General features: G+C 37.1%; 1 protein-coding gene across 1 annotated transcript in view; it reads right to left on the bottom strand.

Annotated features, from left to right (window-relative positions):
* The window catches only part of LOC130216649 (NLR family CARD domain-containing protein 3-like), a 32,032-nt gene extending 15,092 nt beyond the window's left edge, over positions 1 to 16,940 (bottom strand). Inside the window, 8 exon segments of the mRNA XM_056448534.1 lie at positions 4,621 to 4,629; positions 12,602 to 12,916; positions 12,918 to 13,338; positions 13,341 to 13,677; positions 13,679 to 14,218; positions 14,221 to 14,441; positions 14,536 to 14,697; positions 16,871 to 16,940. Of these exon segments, the coding sequence (XP_056304509.1) occupies positions 4,621 to 4,629; positions 12,602 to 12,916; positions 12,918 to 13,338; positions 13,341 to 13,677; positions 13,679 to 14,218; positions 14,221 to 14,441; positions 14,536 to 14,697; positions 16,871 to 16,940 (2,075 nt within the window).
* Positions 16,941 to 17,332: the final 392 nt, after the last annotated feature.

The following is a 17,332-nucleotide window of genomic DNA, read 5'->3' as shown; positions in this document are numbered from 1 at the left end:
AATCCAGTTACAGTATTTATCGTAATTAAATATGTAAGGAAAAACTTATGAAAGAAAATATAATTATTATATTTATATTATATTATATTATATTATATTATATTATATAATTGACTTCAGTGAACACCTGATGTGGTAGTGCTGCCACAATTTGAAGTGGATGACCTCAGACCTGCCTTATTTTCTATTGAATCAATGCACCCGAGTCACTTACTTTGCTTCCACTACAGTTCACAGCTAAAGACAATTTTCAGATGTTGTATTTCAGACATTCGTCAGGTTTTTGTTCTTAAATTGCTCCTGTGTGTAGAACTAGTTTCTTTGTTCTGTTGTGTTTTGATATTACTTTTCACTGTTGTAGCTGTATATAACTGCATTCAATATAAATCAATATAAAAGCATTCAATATAAAGATATGGCAGTGTAATGCCATCAAAACTATTCAGGATCAGGAACTACTTCAGCTGTGTTGATCTAAAAATAACTGTATACCTTAGAATGTTCATCAGCTTAATCAGAATGAAACACTCAACAGCTCTACAAAATTAACAGACATAAGTAAAACAGTGGTGTAAATACAAACTTCAGTTTCTCCAATCCACATCGCTTATTTTGCAACAGTGAGCAGATCTTAAATATTCCAGAGTTTCCCAGTTTATTTCCACTCAGATTCAGCTCTTTTAGGTTTGACGGGTTAGAATTAAATGCTGAAGTCAAAGCAGCACATTCTTCTTCTGTGATATTGGTAATATTCAGACTGCAGAGAAATTAAGCAAAGACATGAAAAGTTATTTAGTTTTATTTTCTTCAATCACAATATTTGAAGAATAAATCTACAACCCCAAATCAGGAAACAGTTGGGACAGGATGAAAAACACAAATAAACAAATAAAGTAGTGACTTCCAAATTTACTTCGACTTGTATTTCATTGCAGACAAAATGAACACAAAATATTTCATCTTCTGTCTGGTCAACTACATTTCATTTGTAAATTTATATAAATTCCTGAACTGCATTTCAGAACTGCAACACATTCCAAAAAAAGTTTGGAGAGTAGTAGTTTAGGGCTAGTAATCAGGTAAACTGGTTTAATGATGATGTGGTTTGATTGTTATTATAATTCGGTTTTTTAAAAAAACAGCATCCAAGAAAGGTCCAGTCCTTTAGGAGCAAAGACGAGCCAAGGATCACCAGTTTGTCTACAAATACGTGAGAATATATATATGAACTACACTGTTCCTATTTACTGTGACCTTTTATGTGAAGCTGCTTTGACACAATCTACATTGTATAAGCGCTATACAAATAAAGGGGAATTGAATTGAATTGAATTGAATATTATTGAAATGTTAAAAAACCAATGTTCCTCAAAGAAAGATAGGAAGACATTTGGATATTTCACCTTTAGCAGTGAATAACATACTTAAAAGATTCAAGGAACCTGGAGGAATTTCAGTGCGTAAAGTTCAAGGGTGCAAGCCTACACTGAACAACCGTGATCTCTGATCCCTTAGGCGGCACTTCATCAAGAATTGTCATTCATCTATAGGCGATATCTACACATGGGCTCAGGATTACTTTGACAAACCTTTGTCAAGTACCACAATACGTAGTTACATCCACAAATGCCAGTTAAAGGTGTTCTTTGTCAAAAGAAAGCCCTATGTTAACAGTGTCCAGAAGCGCCGTCGACTTCATCGACAAGACAATACAAAGCAACATTCTGCACACATTACAAATTCCTGGCTGCTGAGGAAGAGGATACAGGTACTAAACTGGCCTGACTGCTGTCCTGATATGTCTCCAATAGAGAAAGGGTTTTGAAGCAGAAATTGTGACAATAAAGATCCTGTACTATTGCCCACCTTAACACTTGTTTACAGAAAGAGTCACAAAATTACACCTGAAATACTCCATCACTTGGTGTCTTCAGTCCCTAAATGTCTTTTATGCATTGTGAAAAGAACTGGCAATATGACAAAGTGGTATAAGCTTTACTGATCCAATGCTTTTGAAATGTGTTGCAAGAACCAAAATTGGAATATGTTTATTTTTAAATAAAAAAACAAAGAACACAAAAATAAATGATTGTTCTATTGTCTGCAATGAAATACAACTCAAAGTAAATTTAGAAATCACTACTTTTTTTATTTGCATTTTCAATACTGTTCCAACTTTTTCTGATTTGGGGTTGTACATAATTCCACTAATATTAAGCGCTTGAATTCTTTTAAGAACAGCAATAATTGCAATATTGATTAGATTTTAGTCATTTACATTTCGCTTGCAAAATGCACAACAATGTACAATACTCACGTCAGTGCACTGATTTTACAGTGTTTATCCTGCAGCAGAACAGAAAGCTTATCCATCGTCATGTCTCGTAGTTGACGATCACTCAGTTTTAGTTCTTTCAAGAGTAACAGGTTTTTACCCAAAATTCTATTCACAAACTGACAGACTTCATCAGCAGCAGGACTCAAAAACCTGAAGAAGAGAAGATCACATTAAATTCAGTGCACTACTAAATCTAGTTTGATGTAAAACAGCATCTAACTCAAAGTTGTTTACATTTTTAAGACTTCTTATTTAAAAAAAAAAAAAAAAGGTTTTATCTACAAAGTTGAACTCTAGCTTGGCTCTATAAGGTTCTCTTGTGAGCCAATCAGCATTTTTAATGCACACACGAGGACCAATCAGGACCAGCTTTCTTTGTCATTTTTGCCAGATTGCTCCATTGACAGCAGGAAAGACCAAAAAGAAATCCCAAAAGATCATACAAAATCAGAGTGGGCTAAATAATGCCGCACCACACAAATTGAGAAGTGTGTAAATGTGATGATTTAGAAGCATTTTTTGACATTGAGATCAAATGTTAAATTTTACACTGTTGAAATAGAAACGAAATATTTAAAAAAATGTATATATTATAATGTAAAATATTTTTATTTGTTTGTATATAGTCAGTGAAACACTTTTCAGTGTTTAATAAACTCATTTCCTCTTAGTCTGTTTTCTTTTAAAGTCTTTAAATTTAACATTAAGCCTTGAAGGGCAAATACTAAATTGAATTCATGAGGCATATAATTTAATAATATAGCATAAAATTCAATAAATATAATTCAATAATATAGCATAAAATTCAATAAATATAATTCAATAATATAGCATAAAATTCAATAAATATAATTCAATAATATAGCATAAAATTCTTATTAAATATAATTCAATAATTCATATAAAGCAGAAAGTTTAATAATTATGACCACATTATCCATCTGCACTGGATAAAATATTTAACACAGCCTTGTATGTTAAATTTGAACAAGTAAAAATATTCATCCTAATACATTAAATAAATGTTAAAGAAAGCACAAATGTAACTTTCTCAAGCATCAACACATTGTTACAACACCAAATTATATATTTTGATTGTATTTCTTGAAAATGAATGCTTCAATGAATGATCTGCCAGATAGAACCTTATAATTCCAAGCGGAAAAGGACTTTTCAGAATTAGAAGGTTCTATCTGCATTTACCGTGGTTTTTACTCCAATTTGCAAATGTAAGAGAACTTTGATAATTTACATTTAGAGTAATTGGGGGTCTCAATTTGGGGTCTCTGTCATGTTAATGTATGAAAGAGAACTGTTACACACACATTGTTTGTTATATGGAATGCAAAAACTTTGAAGCTTAATATCTCAAAATCATTCAGAACGCAGATAGAACCTTATTATTCTAAGGTGACGAAATACAGTGCAAAAAAGGACTGTTGTAGCAGTGTTGTATCTGGCGTAAAACAATGTTTCCTTTGAAAACTAAGCTTTTTATCCTTTTTGTATTGTTATCAATCTGTCCTCTAATATTGATCCACTGTTTCCTGAAAATAATTCCTAGATACATAAATTAATTGTATTCATTTTTCCATCATAACTGACCTCAGTTTTGCTTTACACTGAGGATCCTGTAGGACATCAAATAGCTCCTTCACTCCTGATTCACCAGGATCATTTCCTCTGAGATCCAGCTCTATCAGGTGTGAAGGGTTTAATTTCAGAGCTGAAGCCAGAGCTTTATAACCTTCTTCACTGATACTGCAGTCTGAAAGACTAGAGTAAAACAAACATTTTTAATATATTAAATGTTCTAAAACTTCACATTGAATTATGCTTATTTCCAAACTCAAACCTGAGTATCTGCAGTGAGCATTGTGAATTTCCCAACAGAGCAGAGATTTGCGTCACTCCAGAGTCTCCTAGTTGGTTCCTACTCAGATCCAGCTCTTTCAGCTTTGTGGGGTTTGAAATAAAAGCCGAAGCCAGATCAGCACAGCCTGCTTCTCCAATACTGACACCATTCAAACTATAGAACAAGAAAATCAAATCAAGCAATGCATGCAACGTTTATATTCACAATTTTACATGACATTTGTTTGCAATGGTGTGTTTGTATTGTTTATTAAGATCTGCTTACTTCAGCTTTTCCAGTCTACACTGTTTATTCTTAAACAAAGTTGAAAATATCTTCATTCCAGAGTCTCTGATGTTAGTTTCACTCAAATCCAGATCTTTCAAATTTGAAGGGTTTGAATTCAAGGCTTTTATCAGAACACCACAGTCTTCTTCTGTAATTCTGCTGCTCTTCAGACTGCATAAAGAGAAAACCACATTTCAGTTTATATTAGATACTACTTTCACTACATAATAAATGCACAATAATAAATACACAAAGTAACTCAATCATCAAACTTATAAAAAGGGTCATCATTTTGGTGAGACTTACGTCAGTGTGTTTATTTTACAGTGTTTATCTTCCAGTAGAGGAGCAAGCACCTTCAGTTTTGTGACTAGTTTATGTTCGCTCAGATTCAGCTTTCTCAACAGTAAAGGGTTTTCATTGAGAATATTTGTCAAATCTGTGAAGGCTTTCTCTGCATCAGGATGCAAAAATCTGCAGGAGAGAAGTTAAAGGAAATTGAAATCAACTGACAAAAACAGGTGTATGATCTTATTGTAATTGGAATAGCGTGGGAATGTTTGTCCTGAATTGAATGTAATGGAACAAGTATAACTTGAAATAAAATGTCTACAATCTCAGAAATAGAGGGGGTACGGCCTTTTTAGATGCTAATATGCTAAAGTCTCAGCCTCAAATGTCCTTCCAAGCACCACCCACAGACCTGTGGCTAAACATCTGACGCGTATGGCACAGTTTTCTGGAAACACTTTTGCAGATCCTTTGACTGGTTTAAATATACAGCATTTGTGGGAGTCAAGCGTGCAGAAATCTTAACCAGCCAGCATGTAAACACGTCTTATTGAATAAAAAAAAAGCTGTGATGCTCATATTGATGACAGTTCTTATTAATATATTAATGAATGATGTACGGTTGCGTGCTGGCCAGGCTGTTATTCTGTGGACATTTCCATGCTTCTAAACATGAGGCATTGGTTGGTTAATCTGTCAGTCATATAACATAGTGGGTGGTCTTCAGGTGTCAGTCTGAGGTCTGGCCATGCGAGACTAACATGTATACTATAGGTACTAACATGTACCTAACAGGTATCAGCACGGATTCTTTGATTACAAACATGTGCCTTTAGAAAAATCACCTGATGACAGATTTCATACCATTTTTTCTAAGAGTTAAAAAAAATGTAACTACATGCTATTATGTGTTATTACACCACATCCCACCTCAATTGGAGATTATGACTTAGATTTTGTAGGCCATCAAGGAGCTTCTTTACTCCTGATTCACCAGGATCATTTCCTCTGAGATCCAGCTCTGTTAGGTGTGAAAGCTTTGATTCCAGGGCTGTGGCCAGAGCTTCATAACCTTCTTCTGTGATACTGCAGTCTGAAAGCCTAAAATAAGAAATGAAAAGTTACATTCTGCTAATTAACAAGACATTATAGATAGTATTTGAGACAGAAAAAAAAAGATATTGCAAATTTTGTTCCTTCTACAAACTTTATTTTTCAAACCAATAAGACAGAGACATTAAACATGAACTCACCCGAGTTTCTCTAGTTTACAGTTGTCTTTCAGGCCATCAGAGAGCAGCGTCACTCCTGAACCCTTCAGATTATTATTGCTCAGGTCAAGATCCTTCAGACTGCTGGAGCCAGAACTGAGAACTGAAGCCAGAGCTGAACAGGTTTTCTCTGTTATACCACATTTACTGAGCCTGAAAACCAAAATAAAGTCATTGATCTATACACTTTGTATTTCAATAAAGTATGCTACAAAATATGTCATGTGATTTACAAAAATACAGACAGAGAGAGATATATCTTCAATGGACAATCATTACCAACATGAATTCACTATAACAAAACTGGAAAATAAAATATCCATTGCCTTTATTACTACAAAATTATCTAAATCATTCACAGGATTTTCTGTTGTCACACAACTTACCCCAATATCTCCAATTTACACATTGTACTCTTCAGTCCAGAGCAGAGCTGCTGCACTCCTGAATCCTGCAGCTCATTATTGCTCATGTTCAGCTCTATCAGATTGTTTTCTGATGAGAGGGCATTAGACATACTACAACAGCTTTCGTTTGTTAACTCACAAGCATTTAACCTAGAAAAAATATCAGAATACAAACACTCTGTAGAATTAATACTTTTTTGCATTGTTTTGAAACAAATAGTGAATATACCAGTGGACTATCCTGATGTACTTTCACTTTATTGATGCAATCAAATTGCATTATGCAATCTCCGCTCAGATGAAGCGCAACATCTAATTGTCAGTATTTGCCACTTTAACCAAGAGGCTGATCAGATTATAAAAGTAAACTTAACTTTAAATAAAGTTGCATGCAGCAACTCCCATGGAGAAAGGATTTACTATGTGTTGTATTGGTTTTCTAGATATAACTTTCAGACAACTGGCCACCACTTGTGTGTCAGCATGCTGTATTTTGGTTGAAGAGAGGTATCACTTCTTTTACTGGTCAGAGGCAATAGATTTAATCCAATTAATACCTCATTAATAATGCATCTGACTACTACAAAAGAAAGGCTGGCATTTCATCTTATTACAAGTTTTACCCATTGTGATACCGTCATGATCACCAGCGATATAACCACCAAAGATCGCTGGAAAACATTGACATTTCACACGAACTACAATCCTGCCTTATAACGGACTACAGATCCAGTCATGCAACACACACACACACCTGCCCAAAGTCTCCACTAATTAGACACTCACAGCTAAAGCAGACTGATTCATGGACTATTTAAACAGCACAGACACACACACTGTGCCTAAATCTTCTTTAACAGTAAAGCAACGCTGACAACAGGGGTGTGGACCTAAATGCAGGGTTATTGAGACAGAGATGGTCAGGCAAGCAACAGTCAACACAGGAGCAAACAGATGTATACGGGCAATCCAAAGTCGTGGTCAATTTAACAGGGTGGTCAATTTAACAGGCAGAAGTTCAACAGGCCGGCAGTATTTCTGAAACCGCTCTTCCCCGGACTCGAACCCAGTCGTCGCTGTCATCGTGGTCAACTCCTCTCTGCGTTTCAAGTCCGCCGACGTACACAACGAGCTAACTGGACAAACTGGAAGCTGTGCGAAAGCCCTCCACATGGAGGTAAGCGGTCAGCAGGTAAGCGGTGTCACACCGACCTGTAGCGTTTGCTTAAAAAAAATTAAATGCAGCCAAACGTACCTCCAGCTACATAATTCGTGGTCTTCAGAAACGTCCACGGGACTACATTTTCAGAATAAGCCTGTGTTGTGTTTGTCTGTGCTGTTTAAATAGTCCGCGAATTAGTCCGTAAGCAGCTTCAGCTGTGTCTAATCAGTGGAGACTTGCGGCAAGTGTGTGTGTTGCATGACTGGATCTGTAGTCCATTATGAGGCAGGATTGTAGTTCGTGTGAAATGTGAATGTTTTCCAGAAATCTATGCTGGTTAGATCACTGGTGATCATGACAGATACCCAATAACATGTAGGCAAACAAAATTTAAACAAATTCTACGTTATGTCTCATGGATTGATCCCTGTCTTGCCTAACTTGATCAAGAATTGCTTGTAGCAAGATGGAATGTCTGTGTATCCTTTTGTAGTGGACAGATGTTTTGTTTCTGTGGGTCAAATATGGGTCCCTTTTAGAGCATAGAGATGAAAGCTATACCTCTCTTCAAATCTATACCTCCGGATCAGTTTTGTTTCTCGATGATAGATATTACATGGCAATCACTGAACATACAAACACTGATGAAATCAAGGTTATGTAAGATAGCAAATTTGCTGAAAAGTTTACTTTCACACATGAAAGTTGCAGAACCATTAATTCTCTGTAGGATTAGCATTTTTCTAAGCAAAATTATTAGAAATTTTCATGGAAAAGACAGATATGATAAGACAGCTGGATGCCGAAGCAACCCTTATGTTGCAACCCTATATTGCTCTGAATGAATGGCTATTAACATGGTGTGAAGAACAGAAATTGCTCTTTGCCAATAACTGGAATCTTTTCTGGGAGCGTCCTAGGCTTTTCCGCGCTGATGGGCTGCACCCCAGTCGAGCTGGAGCTGAACTCCTGTCGGACAACATCACCAGAATACTTCGCTCTATCTGACTAGTAAGTAAAAATTCACAAAATTCACAATTTAGCCACACAGACTCCTATTCGTCCCACATAAATAACAGTAATGCATACCTAGCTAACCCCATAGAGACTGTGTCTGTTCCTCGTATTATTAGATCAAGAAACAAACGTACTGTATGCTCCAGAAATAATCTATTAAGAATTAAACCAGAAAAAACACTAAAAAGTGAAAATACAAATTTCATGAAGCTTGGTCTCCTAAACATCAGGTCACTAGCACCTAAAGCACTTATCATAAATGAAATAATAACAGATAACCATCTTAATGCACTCTGTCTCACTGAAACCTGGCTGAAACAAAATGACTATATTAGTTTAAATGAGGCAACTCCTCCAGGATTCTTATATAAGCATGAGGCTCGTCAAACTGGTCGTGGTGGTGGAGTCGCGTCAATCTTTAGTGATATTCTTAATGTTAATCAGAGAAACGGACTTATGTTTAGCTCCTTTGAAGTACTAGCGCTTAATGTTGTCCTTCCAAACACTATGCAAAAACCTATGTTATCTCTCGCTCTAATCACCATATATAGACCTCCAGGACCCTATGTCAATTTTCTAAAAGAGTTTTCTGATTTTATCTCTGACTTACTAGTTAAAACTGATAAAATACTAATTGTAGGAGACTTTAACATCCACATAGATGACGCTAACGACACATTAGGGCTCGCGTTTACGGACTTGCTGGTCTCACTAGGAATAAAGCAAAATGTTATTGGTCCAACTCATCGCCTAAAGCATACACTAGATCTAATTCTGTCTTATGGAATTGAGGTCATTGATGTAGACATTATACCACAAAGTGATGATATTACAGACCACTACCTCTTACTATATAAGCTGTGTTTACCTGAAATTAGCAGATCCGCTCCGATATATCGCCCTAGTAGAACTATTGTTCCATCCACTAAAGATGAATTTATAAATAACTTACCTGATCTTTCTCTACTTCGAAATGCACCCGCAAACGCAAATGACCTTGATGTAGTAACCAGCAGTATGGATGCAGTCTTTACTAGCACTTTAAATACTGTGGCACCCATCAAACTAAAAAAGGCTAGAGAGAATAAATCTACACCGTGGTATAATAGTCAAACCCGCGCTCTCAAAACAGCAACCCGTGCCCTGGAACGTAAATGGAAAAAAACTAATTTAGAAGTCTTTAGAATTGCATACAAAGACAGTATGTCCAGCTATAGGAGGGCTTTAAAATCTGCCAGGGCTGAGCACCTCCGCAAACTGATAGAAAATAATTATAACAATCCTAGATTCTTATTCAACACCATTGCTAAATTAACAAACAATCGGTCATCTTTGGAACAAAACGTTCCACCGCAAATTAGTAGTGATGACTTCATGAATTTTTTCAGTGATAAAATAGAAGGTTTTAGACAGAAAATAGGAGATATTAAACTTTCTGCACCGCCTTATACTTCAGATCCAGTAAACACGCCTCTGAATCTAAATAACCTACAGTGCTTTAAAATCATAGAACAGGAAGAGCTAGACAAAATTATAAATAGCTCTAAATCAGCTACGTGTATATTGGACCCAATTCCGACAAAGTTACTGAAAGAATTGCTACCTGTTATAGGAGAACCTCTTCTTAACATTATCAACTCTTCTTTATCTTTAGGCCATGTTCCAAATCCTTACAAGTTAGCTGTTATTAAACCTATTATTAAGAAACCACAACTGGAACCCAGCAACTTAGCTAATTATAGGCCTATTTCAAACCTTCCATTTATATCTAAAATAATAGAAAAAGTTGTTTCTGCTCAATTATGCTCCTTTCTGCAGACCAACAATGTTTTTGAAGTGTTTCAGTCAGGTTTCAGAGCTCATCACAGTACAGAAACTGCATTAGTGAAAATAACCAACGATTTACTCTTAGCTGCTGACCAAGGGTGCATCTCGCTATTAGTTCTACTCGATCTTAGTGCGGCATTTGACACCATTGACCATGGTATCCTTATTAATCGCTTAAAGTCTACAGGTGTCCAGGGACATGCCCTACAATGGTTTAAATCATACTTATCTGACCGTTACCAGTTTGTAAATATAAATGGACAGCCTTCACAAATCAGCCCAGTAAAATACGGGGTGCCTCAAGGATCAGTTTTAGGCCCTTTACTGTTTACAATATACATGCTACCCCTGGGAGACATTATTAGAAGACATGGGATCAGCTTTCACTGCTATGCAGATGATACTCAATTATATATTTCAACTAAACCTGACGAGACATCTAATCTGTCCAAGCTAACTGAGTGTATTAAAGATGTTAAAGACTGGATGACCAACAATTATCTTCTCTTAAACTCAGACAAAACAGAATTATTACTTATTGGGCCTAAATCCTGTACACAGCGGATCTCACAACTCGACCTACAATTAGAGGGATACAAAGTTAGCGTTAGCTCTACTATAAAAGATCTGGGTGTCATATTAGACAGCAATTTAACTTTTAAAAATCATATATCCCATGTCACAAAAACTGCTTTCTTTCATCTGAGAAATATCGCTAAGTTACGAAGTATGCTATCCATCTCAGATGCAGAAAAGCTAGTCCATGCTTTTATGACTTCTAGGCTGGACTACTGTAATGCTCTGTTTGCTGGCTGCCCAGCATCCTCTATTAACAAACTTCAGCTAGTACAAAATGCAGCTGCCAGAGTTCTTACCAGGTCTAGAAAATTTGATCACATCACCCCAATTTTATCCTCCTTACACTGGCTGCCTGTTAAGTTTCGTATTGAATTTAAAATATTGCTTCTTACATATAAAGCTTTAAATAATCTAGCTCCTGTTTATCTAACCAATCTTCTGTCTCGCTACAATCCAACTCGCTCTTTAAGGTCTCAAAACTCAGGGCTTCTGGTAGTACCTAGAATAGCAAAGTCGACTAAAGGAGGTCGAGCCTTCTCATTTATAGCTCCTAAACTCTGGAATAGCCTTCCTGATAACGTCCGAGGCTCAACACACTCTCCCAATTCAAAACTAGATTAAAGACCTATCTGTTCAGTAAAGCATACACTTAGTGCACCACTTAGGGGGCTTCCACACAGGTTATGCATCTTGCTGATATACACTGTGAACATCAGCTATGCTAATTATTTTCTTTATTCTCCATTTCCACCTCGGGATACTCTTCCCGAGGCCCTCAGACTATGCAGAGTCACTGATTAGATCCAAGACCAACGACGAGATGATCCCAAGGTTTCCATATCCTGGACCTGGCCGAATCCTGAGCAACTACTGCGATGGTCATGGAAGAGTGGAGAACATTAGACTGTTTCCTGTGACGCTCCAGAGACAGACGAGTCTTCGCTGAGGCCAGCTTCCAGCCTCCGCCACTGAGACTGCAGCTCTGCACAAGACGTTTGGCCAGCGGAGAAATTAAAATGGTCATGCCCAACTGAGCCTGGTTTCTCTCAAGGTTTTTTTTTTTTCTTCACTTCCGCCTTTAGTGAAGTTTTTTTTCCCTCTCCGCTGTCGCCACTGGCTTGCATGGTTCAGGATCTGTAGAGCTGCGCATCGTTGGATTTGCTCTTCAGTATTTGGACTCTCAGTAGTGATTATTAAACCACACTGAACTGAGCTAAACTGAACTGAACTTAAACACTACAAACTGAACTACACTGTTCCTATTTACTGTGACCTTTTATGTGAAGCTGCTTTGACACAATCTACATTGTATAAGCGCTATACAAATAAAGGTGAATTGAATTGAATTGAATGTTAACATGTAAACGTGCTATGTACAGATGGGCAGATTGGTGAATTGGCACCTGGTCTACCACAGCCTTCAGCAAATCAATCTAGATTTGAATTAGTTTTCTAGTTTTGTAGGCTCATAATTGTATGTTAATGCCAACTCTAAATCACATCCTGCCAAACTGTCAATCCCCAAGTTAAACAGAGTACAGGAATGTTTAGTTAAATACTTAGTACTTACAAAGCTCTTTTAGAGTTTTGACCACTTCCAGCAGTCTAAAGAGACACTCGTCTGATTTCTTGAATTTCTGAAGCTCAAACTCCTCCATCTCCTCATCTGAAGTCAACAACACAAAGGCCACAGCAGACCACTGGGCAGGTGAAAGATCATTAGAGGAGAGACTTCCTTGGCTTAACTGAGTCTGAATCGCTTTCACCAGAGTTGTGTCATTCAGTTCATTCAGACAGTAGAACAGATTGATGGATCTCTCTGGAGATAATTTGTCTTCTAATTTCTTCTTGATGTATTCGACTATTTCTGTGCTCTGGTCATTGTTTTTTTTCTGTCAACAGGCCATGAAAGAGTGGTCGATTATTTTTGAGTGACATACCAAGAAGGAAGCGAACGAAAAGGTCCAGATGTCCAGTGTCACTCTCAAGTGCCTTGTCCACTGCAGTCTTCAGCAAATCAATCATGGACTCATTTCTGTTTTCCAGCTCTGTAGACTCATCCATGAACACATTTTTCTTCTTGTTGTCTAGAAACAGTTGTGCATAAAGAGCTGCGATAAACTCTTGAATGCTCAAGTGAACAAAGCAAAATGTTGTTCCAAGAATGATCCCGGTTTTCTCCTTAAAGATCTGGGTACACATGCCGGAGAACACTGACGCTTCAGATACATCAATTCCACAGTCTTCCAGGTCCTTTTCATAGAAGAGCAGTTTGTTTCTCTCCAGATGATGAAATGCCAGTTCCCCAGTGATAGCATGGCTTCTGTATTCCAGGAAACATCTGGTGTGTATTTTCCTTCATACTTTCGTCTGCTGTGCAGAATCTGAAAGCGCAGAAAGTGTGTGTACATTTGTGTCAGAGTCTTGGGAGTGTCTTCAGGGTTTGATTCCTGGAGTGTTTTGGATGCCTCATCAGCCTGATTGTGTTTCACATCATTATTTTTCTTCTCCTGTAAAATGTTCTGGAGAACAGTGGCTGAAATCCAGCAGAAGACTGGGATGTAGCACATGATAAAGAGACTCTTGGATTGTTTAACATGAGCAATGATTTCATTGGCCAAATTCTCATCTGTGAATCGTTTTTCTGAAGTAATTCTCCTTCTTTTGTGCATCGTTAAATCCTTGTATTTCTGTCACTCGGTCAACAAATTCAGGGGGGATCCTAATGGCAGCTGCTGGTCTGCTGGTAATCCAGATGAGAGCAGAAGGAAGCAGATTTCCCTTGATGAGGTTCGTCAGGAGAACATCTAGAGAGGCTGGTGATGAAACATCACGCCACATCTCATTACCATCAAAGTTCAGAGGAAGACGACATTCATCCAATCCATCAAGGATGAACAAGATTTTAAATTTGTCACTTCTTGTGAGATTCAGTCCTTTTATCTCTGGGAAAAACTGACATATAAGACTCATTAAGCTTTGTTTATCCTTCTCCTTTACGTTCATTTCTCGAAATGCAAGAAGAAATATAAAACTGATATCTTGATTTTCATTGCCTTCAGACCAGTCTATAATAAACTTTTGCACAGAGACTGATTTCCCGATGCCAGCCACTCCTTTTGTCAGTACAGTTCTGATCTGCTTTTCTTGATCAGGAGCTTCAAACAAATCTTTGCACTCAATCGGTCTCTCTCTTGTGTTTCATGTCGCCGAGCAGCAGCCTGAATCTGTCTGACCTCATGTTCAGTATTGACTTGTTTGCTGGCACACTGAGTCATATAGAGATCCGTGTAGACGTCATTCAAAAGCTTGGAGTCACCTTGCCTTGCAATTCCTTCAGATACAGACTGATGCTTCTTCTTCAGGTTGAATTTGAGCTTTCTCTGATAAATGAGGACCAGTTCATCTAACACACAAAATGAAAACAAAAAACAAAGTTTGACATAATTTTATTTTAAATTTAATTAGTTAGCAGCTTCTTCTACTTATGAACCTCTCACCTTGTAGAGTATTAGCAACTGTATCTTCTTTCATATCTTTTAAGAAATAGAGTGTAATGTCAAGAGCTGCTTCTTTGATTTTTTCCATCTCCTCTGTAAAGTCCTGCACAAAGTATTGAGTGTTCCCTTTTTGTATTATTTTCTTAAACTTTCTAGCTCGGTCTTCAGGAACACAATTACTTTGTTCTCAAGATCCTGCAAGTTAAAAACACACACAAACATAAAAACAAGACATACAAATCAAGACAGGGCAAAATTACCTTAATGTAATTATTTTTGCTTACCTTAAAGATCCCGAGGAGATTTTCTTTGAAACTCTTGCGGGAGCGATGATACTTTAAATCGGAGTCTGATTTTCATACTGAACCCTATAAACAAAAGCAATTAATGGGATTTAAAAAACAAATGTTTATGTGCAGTTTAATAAATACTATTGGCTAAGTTGGAATGGAGTTATTTGGGTGCACTATCCTGTAATAAGACATCAGTTATTTATTTATTTATTTATTTATTTTAATCTTTTGATCCTCAATAGATTGCAATGCAATGAGGAAGGGCTAGGCTGGATTAATCAAATGACTGAGCACAGTTACGACTGCACAGCGTGATCTGTAGTAAATCCTCTAAAAGCGACTTCCCTGTAGCATTTTATTAGAAATGATTGAGATTTAACAAATTATTTAATTGCTTTTATTGATTCAACACGGCTAATAATCACATGACTAAGGAATCATCCAAATCAGGATTGCTTTAAACACTCAACTGAATTTTTAAAGTGAGCAGGGTCTTGGGAGTAACTAGTTACATGTAACGGCATTACGTAATTTAAATATCAAATAAAAGTATCAGTAACTCGTTACAGCTACTGAGAAAAAAATGTGTAATTAAATTACAGTTACTTTTTGAAAATGTTAAAGATTACAAATGGGGTTACATCTAAATATGTTGAATAATATTAATCTGTTGCTTTGCCTGTTTTGGATATACACGATGCCTTCGGCTAAGGCCATTTATTAAAGCCATGGTATTCTGGTGCTTTTGATTGGTTTTCCGGTTTGAATTTGTTGCGCACCACGTCTACTAGTTACGTAATCCTATTTGCTGCTAAAAGTATTAGGCTACGACAACCAGTCTGAGAGCTTGCCACCATGGCAAGTGATAAAAATGCATTTAATTGCTGGAAATTAAAATATAATTTCACCCTGAAATCACAAATTTCAAGGGAACAAATATAACAGTTCAGTGCAAAATTTGTTTGCCAGCTGTTAAATAATTTCGACATCAAAGGCTTTATTGTCGAACTGAGAAAGCATCTGCAGGTATGTAACTTTGCCTTTATTTTCATTCATTCATTTTCTTTTTGGCTTAGTCCCTTTATTAATCCGGGGTCGCCACAGCGGAACGAACCACAAACTTATCCAGCACGTTTTTACGCAGCTGATGCCCTTCCAGCCGCAACCCATCTCTGGGATGCCTTTATTTTATAAAAGCAAATGTTTTTTGTCGTTATCATGAGTGTACAGAAATAAAACCAGACCCTTTCATTTCGAATGACATATTAAGACTCACAAAGTTATCGATTTGTGAAATTCAGGGCACCAACAGACTCCCAAAACCTGCCAAAGCAATTTTATCACATTAATCGTGTTTGGCAGTAGCGTCGCTACAAGTAGCTTAACTACAGATGTTAAGCAACTAGTTAACTACATTTCTCAGTAGCATGGGCAGTACTGTCGCTACTTTATAAAGCAAAAAGCTTTTCAGTACCGAAGCTATTTATTAGTGAAGTAGTGAAGTAGCACAGTCGTGTCCACACAAGCTACATTTACCAATCGTGGATCAATACGTGACAGCACTGACATTCACGGAGCTGCGAGCTGTGTCTAGCCAATGAAAGTAAATCAGGGCCTGTGTCCGAAACCACATACTTCCATACTGTATAGTATGCTGAAATCAGTTTGCAAGCCGAGTAGTATGTCCGAATTCATAGAATTCGAAAATCAGTATGCGAGAATTCCCGGATGACCTACTATTTCCAGTAAGATTCAAAAGTGCACATCCCATGCACGCTGCGCTACCCCATGATGCTCCGCGAGAGAATTCATGAATGGGAGTGAAGCGACGCAAACTGACGCAGGTAGGTAACATGACCATGACAAAATGGAGGATGCAGTAAAGTATGAATTCCATTCATACTTTTCACATTCATACTGTATAGAACACACTTTTCTAACGGCCGAGTAGTATGTTTCAATTCAAATGCAGTACCTACTGAGTAGTAGGCGGTTTCAAACGCCCCCCATATGATGGCAAGAATGATGATTCCTCCTTCTACCTGTTTTTCGGTGGTCGACAACAAACTTTTTGGGTGCGTTATTGCCAACTCTCGCTCTGGTTGGTGACATCGCCAGTTTGGACTTCGAGCTTTTCACTCATCATAGCACACGTGCTGCTGATGATGTGACAATAAAGTTTGATTGGATTTTTGAGTAAAAACAAGTGACTATCACAGAACGATTTTTCTTGATGTCATTATTATCCTCGATATTTCCATAGCTTATCAGTGTACTACCGCTTTTGTGTAGTAAATGCTGCCCCATCTGAACGCATGTGCTAGAGTTTTTCTAGAACTGGCTATACGGACAAAATGTGCATGAAATTCACCTTTGATTAATCTCCCAGCCCTGCATTGTAGTATTAATGCATCGACTTGAATGTTTTTGCATGTTTTGTTTATGCAGACTTAAAAAACTGTAGTGTCTACAGTGAACATTGAATGTATTAATAATGCACATCA

Source organism: Danio aesculapii, chromosome 22, assembly GCF_903798145.1.
Source record: "Danio aesculapii chromosome 22, fDanAes4.1, whole genome shotgun sequence".
Lineage (NCBI taxonomy): Eukaryota > Metazoa > Chordata > Actinopteri > Cypriniformes > Danionidae > Danio > Danio aesculapii.
The sequence above is the reverse complement of the archived record's forward strand: the minus strand, read 5'-3'. Positions and strand labels throughout refer to the sequence as shown.